The 22,054-nt window shown below is 45.2% G+C and overlaps 3 protein-coding genes across 3 annotated transcripts in view; all 3 read left to right on the top strand.

Moving 5' to 3' along the window:
* The first annotated feature begins 347 nt into the window (after positions 1–347).
* On the top strand, positions 348–4,339 carry LOC142910217 (uncharacterized). The gene has a single exon (XM_076059917.1). It carries the CDS (start codon positions 349–351, stop codon positions 2,446–2,448), a length of 2,100 nt encoding a protein of 699 aa, XP_075916032.1. The 5' UTR covers position 348; the 3' UTR covers positions 2,449–4,339.
* A 1,008-nt stretch (positions 4,340–5,347) lies between these two features.
* Positions 5,348–12,346, top strand: LOC142910219 (uncharacterized). Its single transcript, XM_076059920.1, has 3 exons — positions 5,348–5,401; positions 7,426–7,502; positions 11,030–12,346. Exon 3 carries the CDS (start codon positions 11,040–11,042, stop codon positions 11,811–11,813), a length of 774 nt encoding a protein of 257 aa, XP_075916035.1. The 5' UTR covers positions 5,348–5,401; positions 7,426–7,502; positions 11,030–11,039; the 3' UTR covers positions 11,814–12,346.
* Positions 12,347–15,967: 3,621 nt separating this feature from the next.
* LOC142910264 (uncharacterized) overlaps positions 15,968–22,054 on the top strand; it is a 49,389-nt gene continuing 43,302 nt past the window's right edge. Inside the window, exon 1 of the mRNA XM_076059966.1 lies at positions 15,968–16,910. Coding sequence (XP_075916081.1) covers positions 16,078–16,910 — 833 coding nt within the window. The 5' untranslated portion in view covers positions 15,968–16,077. The remainder of the gene's footprint in view (positions 16,911–22,054) is intronic.

Consider the following 22,054-nt stretch of genomic DNA (forward strand, 5'->3'; position numbering starts at 1 on the left):
GGTTAGCGCTACGCCGCGCTACGAACCCGGCGACCCAAGTTCGATTCCCGCTCACGGCCACCACCGGCAACGATTATTTGAACCGCTTCTGGGCCTCCCCTAGGTCGACTCAGCCTCAAACGAGTAACTGTTGTGGTGTGAACATCGCCACTGGGGAGACAAATGCGGCCGGACGTGGTGGATCCAAGTCCCGGGCGAAGCCGGGTAGTACAGCTAGTCATGAATACATGAATGAATATAGACGTGTAAGTCATGTGTGACTGTATATATTCATTCCTCCATGGCTCGATACTGACGTGTAGATGGTGTGGATATTCTTATTTTCTGTCTGCAGCTGACGCTGGTCTGATGGAGCAAATGCACTCAGCACAGCAGCTCGGTACGACAAGTCAACAATGCGACCAGCGTGCATACAGCACGGATCGGACTGGAAATTTGACACAGCACCAGAGAACTCGCACAGGAGAGAAACCCTTCAAGTGCACTGTGTGTGACAAGGCATTTTCAGATTCATCGACTCTTAAAAAACACCAGAGAACACACACGGGAGAGAAACCCTTCAAGTGCACTGTGTGTGGGAAGGCATTTTCAGATTCATCAACTCTTAAAAAACACCAGAGAACACACACGGGAGAGAAACTGTTCAAGTGCACTGTGTGTGGGAAGACATTTTCAGATTCATCTGCTCTTAAAACACACCAGAGAACACACACGGGAGAGAAACCTTTCAAGTGCAGTGTGTGTGGGAAGGCATTTTCAGATTCATCGACTCTTAAAAAACACCAGAGAACACACACGGGACAGAAACCCTTCAAGTGCACTGTGTGTGGGAAGGCATTTTCAGATTCATCGACTCTTAAAACACACCAGAGAACACACACGGGAGAGAAACCCTTCAAGTGCACTGTGTGTGGGAAGGCATTTTCACAGTCATCTGCTCTTAAAATTCACCAGAGAACACACACGGGAGAGAAACCCTTCAAGTGCAGTGTGTGTGGGAAGACATTTTCAGATTCATCTGCTCTTAAAACACACCAGAGAACACACACGGGAGAGAAACCTTTCAAGTGCAGTGTGTGTGGGAAGGCATTTTCAGATTCATCTACTCTTAAAAAACACCAGAGAACACACACGGGAGAGAAACCCTTCAAGTGCAGTGTGTGTGGGAAGGCATTTTCAGATTCATCTCATCTTCAAAGACACCAGAGAACACACACGGGAGAGAAACCCTTCAAGTGCAGTGTGTGTGGGAAGACATTTTCAGATTCATTTGCTCTTAAAACACACCAGAGAACACACAGGGGACAGAAACCCTTCAAGTGCAGTGTGTGTGGAAAGGCATTTTCACAGTCATTTGCTCTTAAAAAACACCAGAGAACACACACGGGAGAGAAACCCTTCAAATGCACTGTGTGTGGGAAGACTTTTTCAGATTCATCTACTCTTAAAACACACCAGAGAACACACACGGGAGAGAAACCCTTCAAGTGCAGTGTGTGTGGGAGGACATTTTCAGATTCATCTACTCTTAAAAAACACCAGAGAACACACACGGGAGAGAAACCCTTCAGGTGCAGTGTGTGTCGGAAGACATTTTCAGGTTCATTTGCTCTTAAAACACACCAGAGAACACACACGGGAGAGAAACCCTTCAAATGCAGTGTGTGTGGGAAGACATTTTCAGATTCATCTACTCTTAAAACACACCAGAGAACACACACGGGAGAGAAACCCTTCAGGTGCAGTGTGTGTGGGAAGACATTTTCATGGTCATCTGCTCTTAAAACACACCAGAGAACACACACGGGAGAGAAACCCTTCAAATGCAGTGTGTGTGGGAAGACATTTTCAGATTCATCTCTTAAAACACACCAGAGAACACACACGGGAGAGAAACCCTTCAGGTGCAGTGTGTGTGGGAAGACATTTTCATGGTCATCTGCTCTTAAAAGACACCAGAGAACACACACGGGAGAGAAACCCTTCAAGTGCAGTGTGTGTGTGAAGACATTTTCAGATTCATTTGCTCTTAAAACACACCAGAGAACACACACGAGTGAGAAACCCTTCAAGTGCAGTGTGTGTGTGAAGGCATTTTCACGGTCATCTGCTCTTAAAACACACAAGAGAACACACACGGGAGAGAAACCCTTCTTGTGCAGTGTGTGTGGGAAGACATTTTCTGATTCATCTGCTCTTAAAAAACACCAGAGAACACACACGGGAGAGAAACCCTTCAGCTGCAGTGTGTGTGGGAAGACATTTTCAGATTCATCTACTCTTAAAAAACACCAGAGAACACACACGGGAGAGAAACCCTTCAAGTGCAGTGTGTATGGGAAGGCATTTCCAGATTCATGTAATAAAACACCAGAGAACACACACGGGAGAGAAACCCTTCAAGTGCAGTGTTTGTGGGAAGACATTTTCACGGTCATCTGCTCTTAAAAAACACCAGAGAACACACGGGAGAGAAACCCTTCAAGTGCAGTGTGTGTGTGAAGGCATTTTCACAGTCATCTGCTCTTAAAACACCAGAAAACACACACGGGAGAGAAACCCTTCAAGTGCAGTGTGTGTGGGAAGGCATTTTCACAGTCATCTGGTCTTAAATCACACCAGAGAACACACGGGAGAGAAACCCTTCAAGTGCAGTGTTTGTAGGACGGCATTTTCACATTCATCTGCTCTTAATAAACACCAGAGTACACACGGGAGAGAAACCCTTCAAGTGCAGTGTGTGCGGGAAGGCATTTGCACATTCATCAAATCTTCAAGTACACCAGAGAACACACAGGAGAGAAACCCTTGAGGTACACTCTGTGTGGGATGATGTTTGCACAGTCATCACATCTTAAAGTACACCAGAGAACACACACGGGAGAGAGACCCTTCAGGTGCACTCTGCGGGAAGGCGTTTGCACATTCATAAAATCTTCAAGTACACCAGAGAACACGGAAGCATCAGAAGATCTGCAAGGAGTGGAATCTGAAATCAGCTTGTGAAAGTCAAAGTGCCACAATAAGCCCATCCCTCATGAAACAAGAACCGGACAAAAATCCCAGCTTGGACACTTTTAAAGGTATCGAGGTGAAATATGAAGAGGTGATGATGAAGAGGGAAGAAGTGATGGTGAAGAGGGAAGAAGTGAAGGTGAAATGTGAAGATGAAGATTCATCTCCAAAATGGGACCTTCACATCAATGGAGGCAACGTGAAGCAGGAGGAGAATTCTGACTGTGAGGCAGAGCGAGGCAACTCCCAGCAGTTTGTGGAAGTAGAGGTGTGGGTGGACTTCCTCCGAGACAATCCAAAGTCAAGTGGAGACCCGGTAGATGTTTAAGCCAGAGACGATGTCGCTACAATAGATGCACCTTTGTCACAGGCCTTTAATGACAAGAATGTGAAGTTGAACACTTTGTGGGCCTGTGGGTTGGGTAGATCTCTAACCAGGAGCAAGAGCCAATAAGCTCCCAAGCATTCACTATCTTATCATAATTGCTTTTACATGGTGCTTGCTTAATCGCCTCAGCAACTCGGAGTTTTGTGTCTCATCACAAACACTCGAAGAGCATCCCCAAGTAGCAGCTGCCCCTGTGTGGCACAAGGTGGTGGCCCTGCACCGGCCTGCATGTGGACAAGAGCCTGTCAGTAGGGGGCGATGATTGATGTGTCATCTCAGTTGTGTAGTTTGTAGGTAATGCTTAGAATTTGCTACATTTTCACTCAGACGCCAGCATGCAATGGCCTACTCGTTTTGAATGACACAATAGTATGTTTTACATACACTGTGAAGCAGACTGCAATTTTTTTTAAAGCTTCTTGTTAATACGATGTAACGTGATGCAGTATATTTCACTGCAGTAATCCAATTTTGTTAATATGCTTGTCAATAATTTAGAATGAATACTTGTCTGGTTGTGTGCATACTTGTAACATTTGATCTGTAAGGGTCAAACATTGAATAAGTGATGTTAGGACAAAGTGTGCGTGTCTGTTTGGAAGTAACTTGTACAGAGAACTCAGGTGGGACCCGTTGTTCTTGTGATAAAGGTCAAACGGTGTTTTTGTGTTCCACGAAGCATCTGGAGCAACGCATTGTCTTTGAAATAGGTAGCACGCTCGGATCATTCATCAGTTACAAGGCATACCACTTAAAGGTTACACGTATAGGAGGAGGTACATTCTCTACAACACGAATTGCAGTTTTGTGTTACGTGTTGACGTAGATTTTGTCTAACTGGGACTAGAAATGCTCCTTGCTGATTCACGTCTGGATGTTCGTAACCATCGGTTGAAGCAAACCCCACTGCTGTTGTTGAGACGCTGTGCACCAATAAGGGTCCAACACATTGACGGCCTTCAGGCCAGGAAAGTCACAACATTTGCACACGAAGGACGCATTCACGCAAGTACCCCATGCTCCGTTTTGAAGTTTTAAAATGAAACATCTTTGAATTGTGTTTTGAGTTAGATGATTTTATTTCTTCATTAAAAGCTTATATCAATTTACATCTGGAAGACTTCATTGAAAAGGACATTTCGTGTGAATTTTCTCTCGTCATTAAGTAGATGGCCTTGCCGGGGGTTCGGTTCAATGCGGACACAAACAGTGTACACACACAATGTACACACACAGTGTACACACACAGTGCACACACACACAGTGTATACACACAGTGTACACACACACAGTGTACACACACACACAGTGTACACACACACAGTGTACACACACAGCATACACAGTGTATACACACAGTGTACACACACATTGTACACACAGTGTATACACACAGTGTACACACATAGTGTACACACACAGTGTATACACAGTGTACACACACAGTGTACACACAGTGTATACACATAGTGTATATACATACACAGTGTATACACAATAATGTCCACGTTGTTGCTGAGCTCACACACCCAAGGGAGGGAGCAATGGAAAATGAATCTAAATCAACTTAAACTCCAACTCTGTTACGTCACCACTCTTAATTACCTCATCGGCGTGAAACGCCAGGGTGAGGTGTACTTCGCTAGTGACGTCATGTCACCAAGGTATTCACCCCTCCCCCCATCCACCGCGCTCTTGAGCGTGACGTCACCTCCGCTCGGGTTACCGCCGATATCGTTCCAGTGGCAATCCTTATTTGGGCAAAGCTACGCCCAGTGACCGGTGGCTCATTAACATAATGTGACCGTTAAAGCCGTCGCGAGTTTGTTGCGACGGGTTCAGCGCCCACGCCTCCATCCCTCGACGTATGGTCTGGTCTCATTAACATAATTTATTCAGTTACAGAGCCGCTCGTGGGAGGGAAGTGACGTCATACTACTTCCTGCTGTCGCGAGGCAACAGGAAGCTGCCGTGTGCGCGCTTGCACTGAAATCCGAGGTAAGAAATTCTCATCGTTGTGGTGGTGGTTGTTGTTGTTTACCAAGGTAGAGCCTCTCTCTCTCGTAGGGATGTCAGTTGAGTAGCAGCGAGCATGGGAATCGATGTCCAGGTTGGAACTTTACAACGCGGGGCCTAGCCACGCGGGGCCTTGCTTCCTGCCCTCGCCTGATTGCGTTTGCTTCAATTATCTCGCTTAGTTGAGCAATCTTTGTAAGAAAGTAATCTACCAGGCTATGCGTTTATTGTGTGTTGACCGACTCTCTGTGTTGCATTGCATTACATTTGCAAGTTTTACTCAGTTTATTTGATTAAGTGTGCTTTTGATTTAAAGCTTTCTTGACTGCAGGGATTCATATTCTTGTTCTTTTGGTAAAGTCACCACCACGTAGAAGGGAAACAATAAAATAATAAAAATATAAAACAATAAAATTCTCACGACGTTTCGACTGCAAGACGAGCAATCATCATCAGGTGTGAAAACCACAGCAAGAAAATTTTCTTGCTGTGGTTTTTCTTGCAGTGGTTTTCACACCTGACGATGATTGGTTGTGTTGCAGTCGAAACGTCGTGATAATTTTATTGTTTTATATTTTTATTATTTTATTGTTTCCCCTTCTACGTGGTGACTTTACTGAAAGAACCAAGAATATAAGTGTGCTTTCTCTCTCTCTGCGTGTCCTCGTGTTATTATTATTTCCTGCAGTCACCAAAGTTCCAAATCTCTCATTGACACAAGGCCGTAATTATAATATATTATAATAATTATAATATATATTGGTGGGGGACATATCCCCCCACAATAATCAAACATGCTCAAAATGTCTCCCCCAATATATTGCTATAAAAATATATTTTTTAATAATAATTGCTATGCTATGTTAATAAAAACAATTTCGCTAAACCTTGGCCACAAAATGTGGACTTGTCTTCATATAACAATGCGTAGATTTCTGTTTATATGATTGTGTTGTACTTTATGAATCCCTAATCTCTGCCATTACATACTATGAAACAAGAAAAGTAAAAAAATAAACAGAGCAATGTAATACAATACAATATACATTATTGTATCAAATAAAAATACATTCCATCCCATGTGTTGGTGAAATTTTTCAATATTTAGGAAATGTCAGGAAATTAGTTTTCAAATTTAGATTTTTTTTCTGGGGGGGGGGGACCCCAGAGCCCCTGGTAGATTTGGTCCCCCCCAATGTTGACTCCATGGCTACGGCCTTGCATTGACTCGCGGATTTCTCTACACCCCCTCCCCTCTCTCTCTGCCCCCTCTCTCTATTTAAGCCCTCGACACAGAGGCGTTGTTTCTCTGTGTGCCTACAGTGAGGGAAAAAAGTATTTGATCCCCTGCTGATTTTGTACGTTTGCCCACTGACAAGGAAATTATCAGTCTATAATTTTAATGGTAGGTTTATTTGAACAGTGAGAGACAGAATAACAACAAGAAAATCCAGAAAAACGCATGTCAAAAATGTTATACATTGATTCGCATTGAGCAATCTTTGGAAGAACGTTATCAACCTGGTGGGGTGTTGACTGTTATGTTGACCGACTCTCTGTGTTGTACTGCATTACATTTCTAAGTTCACTAGGTTTGTTTTCTCTTGCATTTGTACCTGATGATGATTGCTTGTGTTGCAATTGAAACGTCGCATGCTATGTGCACACAGCGTTGGTGTACGGTGCTTTTTGTTGAATATTTTGCTGTTTTTCCCTGGATTTTATGTTTGCACAGTCACACAAAGTCACTTCAAGATGTTTTCTTGTTCATGTTTTAGTTTTTTGTTTGTTGTGGTTGCACCCGATTCAAGAGCCGAATGGCTCACAGGGCTATACCAAATAAATGAAACTGAAGCTATCAATTTATTTATTTATTTTTTCTACGTGCCTTTGCCGAAAGAACCAAAGAGTATCTTGCTTAAGTTATAATTTCTCTTCACCTGGCTCGCTACTTTGTAACTTTGTTTTGTTTTAAATATTCACAGTTTTTTTTCATTTTTTACCAGGCCACGCCCGCGTTCAGCTGCTGTACCGCTCTTGTTTACAGACGCAACCTGCCCACAACAACAATAACAACAACAAGGTGGGGCTTGTCAACAGCGTGGTGGTGTTCACTCTAGACGCGTGGTGGTGTTCACTCTAGACGCTTGGCGGTGTTCACTCTAGACGTGTAGTGGTGTTCACTCTAGATGTGTGGTGGTGTTCACTCTAGACACGTGGCGGTGTTCACTCTAGACGCGTGGCGGTGTTCACTCTAGACGCGTGGCGGTGTTCACTCTAGACGCATGGCGGTGTTCACTCTAGACGCTTAGTGGTGTTCACTCTAGATGCGTGGTGGTGTTCACTCTTAGACGCGTGTCGGTGTTCATTCTCTACATGTAGAGGGGAGACCGGGGGATCGGGAAGGAAATCCACACGACCACGGGGAGAGAGAGAGACACGCAGCCTCGGCTGTGTTGATTGATCCTCAATTAACTACTTGGTGGAGTGAGGAAGCATTAATACTGAGCAGGTGAAGGTGGCCAGGCGTGGGTCTAGACACACCACCACCTGTGAACCATGCCAGTGTGTGACAGTGGTGGAGCCAGTGAGGGGTGGGGTGGCACGTGCCCCCCCAACGATCCGATAGAAATCCCTAATTTTGATAGGATCATTGGGGTTTATTAGTAACGAGCTTCACTACCCAGCTTCGCCCAGGGGCCGACGGAGCTAGGGGGGGGGGGCGACGGAGCCAGCGGGGGGGCGATGGAGCCAGGGGGGGGGCGACGGAGCTGGGGGGGGGGGGCGACGGAGCCAGCGGTGGGGCGACGGAGCTGGGGGGGGCGACGGAGTCAGGGGGGGGGGGCGGGGCGACGGCGCAAGCAGAGGGAGCCGACACTGACTTTCTCACACATCATACACTGACTCACTCACACATCATACACTGACTCACTCACACATCATACACTGACTCACTCACACATCATACACTGACTCACTCACACATCATACACTGACTCACTCACACATCATGCACTGACTCACTCACACATCATACACTGACTCACTCACACATCATACACTGACTCACTCACACATCATACACTGGCTCACTCACACATCATACACTGACTCACTCACACATCATGCACTGACTCACTCACACATCATGCACTGACTCGCTCATCATGCGCTTACTCACACATCATACACTCGCACAACCACTGACCCATTCACTCATCATACACAGGTTCACTCATTGTTTGCTGGCTCACTTGCACATCATATACTGACTCACTCATCATGCGCTGACTAACACATCGTGCGCTGACTCACACATCATACACTCACTCACACTGCCACTGACTCGCTCACACATCATACACTCACTCACACATCATTCACTAACTCACTCTTCATACGCTGACTCGCACATCATACACTCACTCACGCTGCTGCTGACTCACTCATCATACACTGACTCGCACATCATGCACTCACTCACTCTGCTGCTGACTCACTCACACATCATACACTGGGAGTGTCGTGCTGCCAGCTATGGCTGCAGTTTTTTTGTCGTACGTGTTATGTATATCGTTTATTGTTAAATTTAAATTCACAGTTCCTATGATTATTGTTGTTACATTGTTTTTACAGCTTTATTTTGGAGATTCGAAAACATATGGTTAATATAAATTGTCTTGTGATTGTTGTTGTTGGCTTGCACCACATTGATTTTTGCACACGGCGTTTTAATACGTTTTTTTGCGTGGAATATTTGCTGGTTTATTCCAGAATGCTTCTGTTACGCGTTGTCGCTTTAAGATGTTCCGTGTTCAAATTTTGTTTGTTGCGGTTGCACCCGACTTAAGAGCCGCATGGCTCACAGGGCTATACCTAATAAATTAAACTTGAAACTTGATTTCACTGAAAACCCCTGGAAAAAATTGATGCTTGCAAGAAAGAAAAAAGCCGAAACAAATCAATTTACCTAAATCGGATGTTTTCACTCAAGGAAATTCAACCTTACCCCACTTCTACGTAAGGTCGATTTTGGCCACTCGGGAAGGGAATAATGACATGGCGAGCTGAAAATAGTCACGTTCACTTAGAAATTCCAGACAGCGTTAGCTGTGCAAATTTTCCCGACGCCAGAGCTCAGCATTGGAGAGGTTTTTGCTGCTTCGCACAAACAAACAGATGGAATGTTCTGCTTCATACTTAAGATAGCAGTTCTACCCGTTCTCCGCACGGAGGATATGCATTGAACTCCCGAGAAACCAATGGCTTCATCGGCCAGGAGCGAAGCGCCACCTAAAATCTCCCGGCACGCTGTTAACAGCTCTAAGCATTGCAGAGCGCTTAACTCAGAGGTGTTGCGGGTTGATGCCAGACACTTCATGGTCATTTCCCCCCCCCAAAAAATACAAAAGACTATTTTTATATTTTTTTACATTGTGTACAGTATGGAACATACGCACATGCCAAATTTCAAGTGTGTGGCACGTTGGGAAGTATGCTAAACATTTCGAACAGACACACGTATCCACACATTTCCCTTTCATATATATAGATAAATCAGCATTTTGCGACCCCCACTGCCACCGTGTGGCATATTATTACGTGCCAGGGACTCTATGAGAGGGCAACAGACCTTGTCCATAATTGGCAATAAGTAACGGCAAAGCAGTTGTAAGTGACTCACAGAATTTTGCGCAGTTGCGTATACAGTACACGACTTCCCTGAAGGCAAACACCTTCAGCGAGCGCAATGCCGATCACACGCGTCGAATAAAAATCAAGGGACAAGTCATTACTTACTAACAACTACTTACTAACAACTCCTTACTAACAACTCCTTACTAACTAACAACTCCTTACTAACAACTCCTTACTAACAACTCCTTACGTACTAACAACTCCTTACTAACAACTCCTTACTAACAACTCCTATCATTTTTCATTGCTGGAGGGGTTGCCCCCCCTACCTGAAAATCCTGGCTTCGCCTCTTGAGTGTGTGACAGTGTCAAGTTTGTGTTTGCAGTAAAGTCTATTAACTCTATTGAGCACGGAGGTTATATCAAAACAGGAGTTTAGTTTTGTTTTCCTCTGCAACTCTTTATAAGAATGGAGTCAGGAAGTTAACACAGCACACACGTGCAGCTGAAGTCGAATCTGTTTATCCCAGCATTCAAGGACATCTATGCCTGGCTTCACACCTCTAAGTTGCGATTGAACATTAATTTATGCATTTCTGCCGGACACAAGTAGTATTATTTTCAACACCCTTTGCAATGTCAGCTGAATTTAGCTCTCATAAATATTCCTTTTGAAGCCAGACAGCTGAAATTGTGTGCTCGGAGTTTTTGGTGAACATTCATTTTGAAGATACGAGGGATTTCCAGGCATGTTTATAACCATTTGCCCTCTCATTGTGTGCCATAACAGCCCGTGTGATGAATTTGGGACACTTTTCCACTATATCATGAATATATGAATAAGTATAGACGTGTAAGTCACGTGTTACTGTATATATGGTTTCCTCTGTGCATCGATACTGACGTGTCGATGGTGTGGATATTATTTTTTTCTGTCTGCAGCTGACGCTTCTTCTGACGCTTCCTCTGCAGAATTGGTCTGATGGAGCAAATGCACTCAGCGCAGCTCGGTAGGACAAGGCAACAATGCGACCGGTGTGCATACAGCACGGATCGTACTGGAGATTTCACACGGCACAAGAGAACTCACACAGGAGAGAAACCCTTCAAGTGCAGTGTGTGTGGGATGGCGTTTGCACATTCATCTACTCTAGTAGAACACCAGAGAACACACACGGGAGAAAAACCATTCAGGTGCAGTCTGTGTGAGAAGGCGTTTCCACGTTCATCTGCTCTTGTAATACACCAGAGAACACACACGGGAGAGAAACCCTTCAAGTGCAGTGTGTGTGGGAAGGCGTTTGCACGTTCATCTCTTCTTGTAGTACACCAGAGAACACACACAGGAGAGAAACCCTTCAGGTGCACTCCGTGCGGGATAACGTTTGCACAACAACCACATCTTAAAGTACACCAGAGAACACAGAAGCATCAGAGGATCCACAAGGAGTGGAGTCTGAAATCAGCTTGTGAAAGTCAAAGTGCCACCATGAGCCCATCCCTCATGATACAAGAACCGGAGGAAAATCCCAGCTTTGACACTTTTAAAGGTATCGAGGTGAAATGTGAAGAGGTGAAGCTGAAGAGGGAAGATGAAGATTCAACTCCAAAATGGGACCTTCACATCGTGAAGCAGGAGGAGAATTCTGACTGTGAGGCAGAGCGAGGCAACTCCCAGCAGTTTGTGGAAGTGGAGGTGTGGGTGGACTTGCTCCTAGACAATACAAAGTCAAGTGGAGACCCGGTAGATGTGTAAGCCAGAGACGATGTCGCTACAATAGATGCACCTTTGTCACACACTTTGTGGGCCCGTGGGTTGGGTAGATCTCTAACCAGGAGCAAGAGCCAATAAGCTCCCAAGCATTCACTATGTTATCATAATTGCTTTTACATGGTGCTTGCTTAATCGCCTCAACAACTCGGAGTTTTGTGTCTCATCTCAAACGCTCGAAGAGCATCCCCAAGTAGCAGCTGTCCCTGTGTGGCACAAGATGGTGGCTCTGCACTGGCCTGCGTGTGGACAAGAGCCTGTCAGTAGGGGGCGATGATTGATGCGTCATCTCAGTTGTGTAGTTTGTAGGTAATGTTTAGAATTTGCTACATTTTCACTCAGACGCCAGCATTCAATGGCCTACTCGTTTTGAATGACACAATAGTATGTTTTACATACACTGTGAAGCAGAATGTGCAATTTTTTTTAAAAGCTTCTTGTTAATACGATGTAACGTGATGCAGTATATTTCACTGCAGTAATCCAATTTTGTTAATATGCCTGTCATTAATTTAGAATGTATACTTGTCTGGTTTTGTGCATACTTGTAACATTTGATCTATAAGGGTCAAACATTGAATAGGTGATGTTAGGACAAAGTGTGTGTGTGTTTGAAAGTAACCTGTACAGAAGTCTCAGGTGAGACCCGTTGTTCTTGTGATACAGGTCAAACGGTGTTTTTGTGTTCCACGAAGCATCCGGAGCAACTCATTGTCTTTGAAATAGGTAGCACACTCGGATCATTAATAAGTTACAAGGCATACCACTTAAAAGTTACACGTATAGGAGGAGATACATTCTCTACAACACGAATGATAGTTTTGTCTTACGTGTTGACGTAGATTTTGTCTAACTAGGACTAGAAATGCTCCTTGCTGATTCACGTCTGGATGTTCGTAACCATCGGTTGAAGCAAACCCCACTGCTGTTGTTGAGACGCTGTGCACCAATAAGCGTCCAACACATTGACGGCCTTCAGGCCAGGAAAGTCACAACATTTGCACACGAAGGACGCATTCACGCAAGCACCCCATGCTCCGTTTTGAAGTTTTAAAATGAAACATCTTTGAATTGTGTTGTGTTTTGAATTAGATAATTTGTATTTCTTCATTAAAAGCTCGTATCAATTTACATCTGGAAGACTTCATTGAAAAGGACATTTCGAGTGAATTTTCTCTCGTCATTAAGTAGATGGCCTTGCCGGGGGTTCGGTTCGATGCGGGCACACACAGTGTACACACACAGTGTACACACACACACACAGTGTACACACTGTACACACAGTGTATACACAATGTACACACACACAGTGTACACACATAGTGTACACACACAGTGTACACACACTGTACACACACACAATGTACACACACACAGTGTACACACACAGTGTACACACACACAGTGTACACACACAGTATACACACAGTGTATACACACAGTGTACACACACACAGTCCACGTTGTTGCTGAGCTCACACACCCAAGGGAGGGAGCAATGGAAAATGAATCTAAAACAACTTAAAATCCAACCCCGCTCTGTGACGTCACCACTCTGCATTACCTCATCGGCGTGAAACGCCATGGGGAGGTTTACCTCCATAGTGACGTCATGTCACCAAGGTTTTCACCCGTCCACCACGCTCTTGAGCGTGACGTCACCTCCGCTTGGGTCGCGGCCGATGTTACAGTGGCAATCCTTATTTGGGCAAAACTACGCCCAGTGACTGGTGGCTCATTAACATAATGTATTCGTTAAAGCCGTCGCGAGTTTATTACGAAGGGTTCAGCGCCCACGCCCCCACACCTCGACATATGGGCCGGGTTCATTAACATAATTAATTCAATTTTGATTTAAAGCTTTCGTGACTGCAGTAATTCATATTCTTAGTTTTTTCGGTAAAGTCACGTTGAAGAGAAACAACAAAATAACAAAATATATATAAAACAATAAAAAATTCTCACGACGTTTCGACCATAACTCAAACGGTCATCATCAGGTGTGTCGGTTTGCAAACCGACACATATATATATTTTGTTATTTTGTTGTTTCTCTTCAACGTGACTTTACCGAAAAAACTAAGAATATAATTAATTCAGTTACAGAGCCGCTCGTGGGAGGATGTGATGTCATACTACTCCTTGCTGTCGCGAGGCAACAGGAAGCTGCCGCCTGCGCTCTTGCACTGAAATCCGAGGTGAGAAATTCTCATCGTTGTGGTGGTTGTGGTGGTGGTGGTTGTTGTTGTTTACCAAGGTAGAGCCTCTCTCTCGTAGGGATGTCAGTTGAGTAGCAGCGAGCATAGGAATCGATGTCCAGGTTGGAACTTTACAGCGCGGGGCCTAGCCACGCGGGGCCTTGCCTCCTGCCCTCGCCTGATTGCATTCACTTTAATTATCTCGCTTAAGTTTAATTTGTCTTTACCCGGCTCGCCACTTTGTAACTTTGTTTTATTGTAAATATTCACGCAGTTTTTATTTTTTTCAGCAGGCCAAGCCCGCTTGAGCTGCTATACAGCTCTTGTTATCAGAAGCGACCTGCCCACAACAACACAAGGTGAGGCTTTGTCAACGTGTGTGAATGTTTTGACTTAAAACTTTGGTGACTGCAGGAATTAATATTCTTGGTTCTTTCGGTAAAGTCACGTAGATAGAAAATTAAATAAAAATAACAGATAATAAATTAAATGAAAAATAATTAATAATTGTAAACAAAGCAAAAAACCTACGACGTTTTGATCGCAACACAAGTGGTTATTGAATTTAATCTGTTATTTTTATTTTCTATCTACGTGACTTTACTGAAAGAACCAACAATACGTGTGTCAATGTATCTATCGGTCAAAAACGCTAAGCGCGTGCCGCTGTTGACTCTGAATGTGTGGAGGGGAACACCTTCACCACGGGGAGAGAGAGACAGAGACACGGATAGCCTCGGCTATGTTGATTGATCCTCGATTCATTACTTGGTGGAGTGAGGAAGAATTAATGCTGAGCAGATGAAGGTGGCCAGGCATGGTTCTGGTCACACCACCACCTGTTTACCCATGGCAGTGTGTGACAGTGTCAAGTTTGTGTTTGAAGTAAAGTCTATTAACTCTGTTGAACACGAGGATATATAAAACAATAATTTATTTTTGTTTTCCTCTGGAACTCTTTATACAAATGGAAACAGGAAGTTAACACAGCACACACATTCAGCTGAAGTCGGAACTATTCATCCCCAGCATTCAAGGACATAGCCTGGATTCACACCTGAGTTGCGATTGAACGTTAATTAATGCATTTCTGCACAACAGAAATAGTATTGTTTTCAACACCCTTGGCTATGTCAGCCGAATTTAGCTTTCATAAATATTTCTTTTGTAGTCAGCCGAAATTGTGTGCTTAGAGTTTTGGGTTAACATTCATCTTGAAGATATGAAGGCTTCCAGGCATATTAATGACATTTTCCCTCTCATTGCGTGCCATAACAGCCCGTGGAGAGAAACCCTTCAGGTGCACTCTGTGCGTGAAGGCATTTGCACGTTCATCAAATCTGATTAATTTGGGAATTTTTTTCACTACATCATGAATATATTAATAAGTATAGACGTGTAAGTCACGTGTGCATTCTTCTGTACCTGACGTGTAGATGGTGTGGATATTCTTTTTTTCTGTCTGCAGCTGACGCTTCCTCTGCAGAATTGTTCTGATGGAGCAAAGGCAGTCAGCGCAGCTCGGTACGACAAGTCAACAATGCGACCAGCGTGCATACAGCACGGACCGAACTGGAAATCTGACACGGCACCAGAGAAGTCACACAGGAGAGAAACCCTTCAAATGTACTGTGTGTGGGAAGGCATTTTCATGGTCATCTGCTCTTAAAAATCACCAGAGAACACACACGGGAGAGGAACCCTTCAAGTGCAGTGTGTGTGGGAAGGCATTTTCAGATTTATCTACTCTTAAAAAACACCAGAGAACACACACAGGAGAGAAACCCTTCAGGTGCACGATGTGCGGGATGGCGTTTGCACAGTCATGTAATCTTGTAACACACCAGAGAACACACACAGGAGAGAAACCCTTCAAGTGCAGTGTGTGTGGGAAGACATTTTCAGATTTATCTACTCTTAAAAAACACCAGAGAACACACACAGGAGAGAAACCCTTCAAGTGCAGTGTGTGCGTGAAGGCATTTGCACAGTCATCTGATCTTGTAAAACACCAGAGAACACACACGGGAGAGAAACCCTTCAGTTGCACGATGTGCGGGATGGCGTTTGCACAGTCATGTAATCTTGTAACACACCAGAGAACACACACAGGAGAGAAACCCTTCAATTGCACTGTGTGTGGGAAGACATTTTCATATTCATCTCATCTTCAAAGACACCAGAGAACACACACGGGAGAGAAACCCTTCAAGTGCAGTGTGTGTGGGAAGACATTTTCAGATTTATCTACTCTTAAAAAACACCAGAGAACACACACAGGAGAGAAACCCTTCAAGTGCAGTGTGTGCGTGAAGGCATTTGCACAGTCATCTGATCTTGTAAAACACCAGAGAACACACACGGGAGAGAAACCCTTCAGTTGCACGATGTGCGGGATGGCGTTTGCACAGTCATGTAATCTTGTAACACACCAGAGAACACACACAGGAGAGAAACCCTTCAATTGCACTGTGTGTGGGAAGACATTTTCATATTCATCTCATCTTCAAAGACACCAGAGAACACACACGGGAGAGAAACCCTTCAAGTGCAGTGTGTGTGGGAAGACATTTGCAGATTCATTTGCTCTTAAAACACACCAGAGAACACACACGGGAGAGAAACCCTTCAAGTGCAGTGTGTGTGGGAAGGCATTTTCACATTTATCTACTCTTAAAAATCACCAGAGAACACACACAGGAGAGAAACCCTTCAAGTGCAGTGTGTGTTGGAAGACATTTTCAGATTTATCTACTCTTAAAAAACACCAGAGAACACACACAGGAGAGAAACCCTTCAAGTGCAGTGTGTGCGTGAAGGCATTTGCACAGTCATCTGATCTTGTAAAACACAAGAGAACACACACAGGAGAGAAACCCTTCAGGTGCACGATGTGCGGGATGGCGTTTGCACAGTCATGTAATCTTGTAACACACCAGAGAACACACACAGGAGAGAAACCCTTCAATTGCACTGTGTGTGGGAAGACATTTGCATATTTATCTCATCTTCAAAGACACCAGAGAACACACACGGGAGAGAAACCCTTCAAGTGCACTGTGTGTGGGAAGACATTTGCAGATTCATTTGCTCTTAAAACACACCAGAGAACACACACGGGAGAGAACCCCTTCAAGTGCAGTGTGTGGGAAGGCATTTTCACATTTATCTACTCTTAAAAAAACACCAGAGAACACACACAGGAGAGAAACCCTTCAAGTGCAGTGTGTGCGTGAAGGCATTTGCACAGTCATCTGATCTTGTAACACACCAGAGAACACACACAGGAGAGAAACCCTTTAGGTGCACGATGTGCGGGATGGCGTTTGCACAGTCATCTACTCTTGTAACACACCAGAGAACACACAGAGGAGAGAAACCCTTCAATTGCACTGTGTGTGGGAAGACATTTTCAGATTCATCTACTCTTAAAACACACCAGAGAACACACACTGGAGAGAAACCCTTCAGGTGCAGTGTGTGGGAAGACATTTTCACATTCATCTACTCTTAAAAAGCACCAGAGAACACACACGGGAGAGAAACCCTTCAGGTGCAGTGTGTGGGAAGACATTTTCACATTCATCTCTTAAAAAGCACCAGAGAACACACACGGGAGAGAAGCCCTTCAGGTGCAGTGTGTGTCGGAAGACATTTTCAGGTTCATTTGCTCTTAAAACACACCAAAGAACACACAGGAGAGAAACCCTTCAAGTGCAGTGTGTGTGGAAAAGCATTTTCAGATTCATCTCATCTTCAAAGACACCAGAGAACATGCACGGGAGAGAAACCCTTCAAGTGCAGTGTGTGTGGGAAGACATTTTCAGATTCATTTGCTCTTAAAACACACCAGAGAACACACACAGGAGAGAACCCCTTCAAGTGCAGTGTGTGTGGAAAGGCATTTTCAGATTCATCTGCTCTTTAAAAACACCAGAGAACACACACGGGAGAGAAACCCTTCAAGTGCACTGTGTGTGGGAAGACATTTTCAGATTCATCTGCTCTTTAAACACAACAGAGAACACACACGGGAGAGAACCCCTTCAAGTGTACTGTATGTGGGAAGGCATTTGTACAGTCATTTGCTCTTAAAACACACCAGAGAACACACACGGGAGAGAAACCCTTCAGGTGCAGTGTGTGTGGGAAGACATTTTCACAGCCATCTGCTCTTAATACACACCAGAGTACACACACGGGAGAGAAACCCTTCAAGTGCAGTGTGTGTGGGAAGGCATTTTCACAGTCATCTGCTCTTAAAACACACCAGAGTACACAGAAGCATCAGAAGATCCACAAGGAGTGCAGTCTGAAATCAGCTTGTGAAAGTCAAAGTGCCGCAATGAGCCCATCCCTCATGAAACACGAACCGGAAAAAAATCCCAGCTTGGACACTTTTAAAGGTATCGAGGTGAAATGTGAAGAAGTGATGGTGAAGAGGGAAGAAGTGAAGGTAAAATGTGAAGATGAAGCTTCAACTCCAAAATGGGACCTTCACATCGATGGAGGCAACGTAAAGCAGGAGGAGAATTCTGACTGTGAGGCAGAGCGAGGCAACTCCCAGCAGTTTGTGGAAGTGGAGGTGTGGGTGGACTTCCTCCGAGACAATACAAAGTCAAGTGGAGACCCGATAGATGTGTAAGCTTGAGATGATGTCGCTCCAATAGATGCACCTTTGTCAAAGGCCTTTAATGACAAGAACGTGAAGTTGGACACTCAATGGCTAGGTTCAACCTGCAGAGTAAGAGCGGCCCGTCTTTGTAGACCTGTGGGTTGGGTAGATCTTTTACCAGGAGCGAGAGACAATAAGCCCCCAAGCATTCACTATGTTATCATAATTGCATTTACACGGTGCTTGCCTTATCGCCTCGGCAACTCGGAGTTTTATGTCGTACCTCGTCTGTAACACTTGAAGAGCATCCCCAAGTAGCAGCTGCCCCTGTGTGGCACAAGGTGGTGGCCCTGCACCGGCCTGCATGTGGACAAGAGCCTGTCAGTAGGGGGCGATGATTGATGCGTCATCTCAGTTGTGTAGTTTGTAGGCAATCTTGATTCGAAGCTTTCGTGACTGCAGGAATCCACACTGTTGAGTTATTTCGGTAAAGTCACCACGTGGGTAGAAACATAACAGATCACGGCGTTTAGATCACAACACAAGCAATCGTCATCAGGTGGGACAACCACAGCAAGAGAAACTGCTGAAGTAGTAGGCGCCTACTCCAGCAGTTTCTTCTTCTTGCTGCTGTGCTTGTCCCACCTGATGACGATTGCTTGTGTTGCCATCGAAGTGCCGTGATCTATTATTTGTAGCGTAATGTTTAGAATTTGCTACATTTTGACCCAGACGCCAGCATGCAACGGCCTACTCGTTTTGAATGATGCAACAATAGTACGTTGTACATACACTGTTAAGCAGACGGTGCGTATTTGTAAAATAACTTCTTGTTAATACGATGTAACGTGATGCAGTCAATTTCGCTGCAGTAATTCAATTTTGTTAATATGCCCGTCAATAATTTAGAATTATTACTTGTCTGATTGTGCGCGTACATGTAATATTTTGTCTGAGGGTCAAACATTGAATAAGTGATGTTAGGACAAAGTGTGTGTGTGTGTGTTTGGAAGTAACCTGTACAGAGAACTCAGGTGAGACCCGTTGTTCTTGTGATACAGGTCAAAGGGTACTTTTGTGTTTCACGAAGCGTCTGCCTCTGGAGCAACTCATCGTCTTTGAAATAGGGAGCACGCTCGGATCATTCATCAGTTACAAGGCATACCACTTAAAAGTTACACGTATAGGAGGAGGTACATTCTCTACAACACGAATTGTAGTTTTGTCTTACGTGTTGACCTAGATTTTGTCTAACTGGGACTAGAAATGCACCTTGCTGATTCACGTCTGGATGTCCGTGACCATCGGTTGAAGCAAACCCCACTACTGTTGTTGAGACGCTGTGCACCAATAAGGGTCCAACACATTGACGACCTTCAGGCCAGGAAAGTCACAACATTTGAACACGAAAGACGCATTCACGCAAGTACCCCATGCTCCGTTTTGAAGTTTTAAAATGAAACATCTTGGAATTGTGTTGTGTTTTGAATTAGATGATTTTATTTCCTCATTAAAAGCTTGTATCAATTTACATCTGGAAGACTTCATTGAAAAGGACATTTCGTGTGAATTTTCTCTCGTCATTAAGTAGATGGCCTTGCCGGGGGTTCGGTTCAATGCGGACACAAACAGTGTACACACACACACACACAGTGTACACACACACAGTGTACACACAGAGTCTATACACAGTGTACACACAGAGTCTATACACACAGTGTACACTGTGTGTGTGTACACACACACAGTGTACACACACTGTGCAGGACCGCCCTTTCCTGAAATCGCATTGGGGCTCCGCAAGCCTCTCCTCAGCGTGCCTGGCAAGGCGATGCTGAATAATCCTTGCCAGGACCTTTCCCGGCACACTGAGGAGTGAGATGCCCCTGTAGTTGTTACAGTCTGTGCGGTCCCCCTTCTTAAAAAGGGGGACCACCAGGGCATCCTTCCAATCCTGCGGAACCCGTCCAGTGGTCCAGACTGTTGTTATGATGTCATATAGGGTAGTCTGTGCACAAACGCCACCCTCCCTCAGCATTTCGCTTGGGAGATCATCTCTGCCCGCTGCCTTTCCTGGTCTAAGACTCCGGATTGCCTTCAATACTTCCTCAGCAGATGGCACCTCAGCCAGCCACTCACAGGGGGTGACTTCTTCCAATATTTGAGGCACCGCAGCCTCAGCAGGGTCATCCTCACTTTGTGCCACGATGTTTTCCTGGCTGAGGGATTTTCCCTCCCCCAGGACCTCACAGAAATGCTCAGCAAATCTGCGAACCTGTTCCTGGGGGTTGGAAATTGGATCACCGTTTTTTCCCCTAATGATGGTAATAGGTGTGGCGCTGCAGGTTACTTTTTTGATGGAGTTAAATAGAGATTTGTGATCACGGGCCACTGAGGCAGACTCCATCTCCTCAGCAACCTGCGACCACCACCCATCCTTGCAGCGCCTCACGGCTCTCCGAACCTCCGAGCGAAGGCTGCGGTAAGCCTCCTCATTCTCTGACGTGGGATTCTGTAGCCGATGACAGTGGGCCTGTCGCTTTTTCTCAACCATCCTGAACACCTCCTCTGTCAGCCAGGGTCTCTGGGGAGGTCTGGACCGCGTACCCAAAGCAGCCATTGCAGCTGCATGAGTCACAGTCCTAAACCTCGCCCATTTACCCTCGACATCAGGAGGAGTCGGGGACGATGCCAATCCCAGCCGCAAGCGATGATGAAATTCTCGCTTGCAACTTTCATCAGATAACTGAGACCAGGCCACTTTATGTTGGAATGGGGTCCTGGGTGTACACCCACCACCAAGCTTGTGCCAGGCACAGTGACACACACACAGTGACACACAGTGACACACACAGTGTATACACATAGTGTACATACACACAGTGTACACACAGTTTATACACATAGTGTACACACACACAGTGTACACACACACAGTGTACATACACACACAGCGACACACTGTATACACATAGTGTACACACACACAGTGTACACACACACTGTACACACACAGTGTACACACACACAGTGTACAACAACAACAACCGCCATTCGCCACTAAGTGGCGGTGACATCACCACGACGCTTGTGCCAGGCTATGTGCACCCTGAGGCCACGTGAAGTGTCGAACGCCCGCTGGCAGGAGGTCACGGGGCAGACCCAGGTGCCACGGGTCGACTGACTGAGATGACTGGCTGATGCACCACCTGTGCCCCCTACTGTGCCAACCTGCTGTGCTTTAGCCACCCGGCGCTCCGCTCGCTGTTGTGAGCGTCGCTCCTCCGCCCTCCGTTGTTGTTGGAGGGCGACTGCCTCCAACTGCCCAGTAGCATCCTTCACGAGCCTCCTCCACAGGGGCCGATCTTGACACCGCTGGTACCAGTCATCGGCAAGTCCACTCAGCTCCACGT

The sequence above is a fragment of the Petromyzon marinus genome, unplaced genomic scaffold, assembly GCF_048934315.1.
Source record: "Petromyzon marinus isolate PM22_M1 ecotype Great Lakes invasive population unplaced genomic scaffold, UKy_Petmar_22M1.pri1.0 PM_G_Scaffold_14, whole genome shotgun sequence".
Lineage (NCBI taxonomy): Eukaryota > Metazoa > Chordata > Hyperoartia > Petromyzontiformes > Petromyzontidae > Petromyzon > Petromyzon marinus.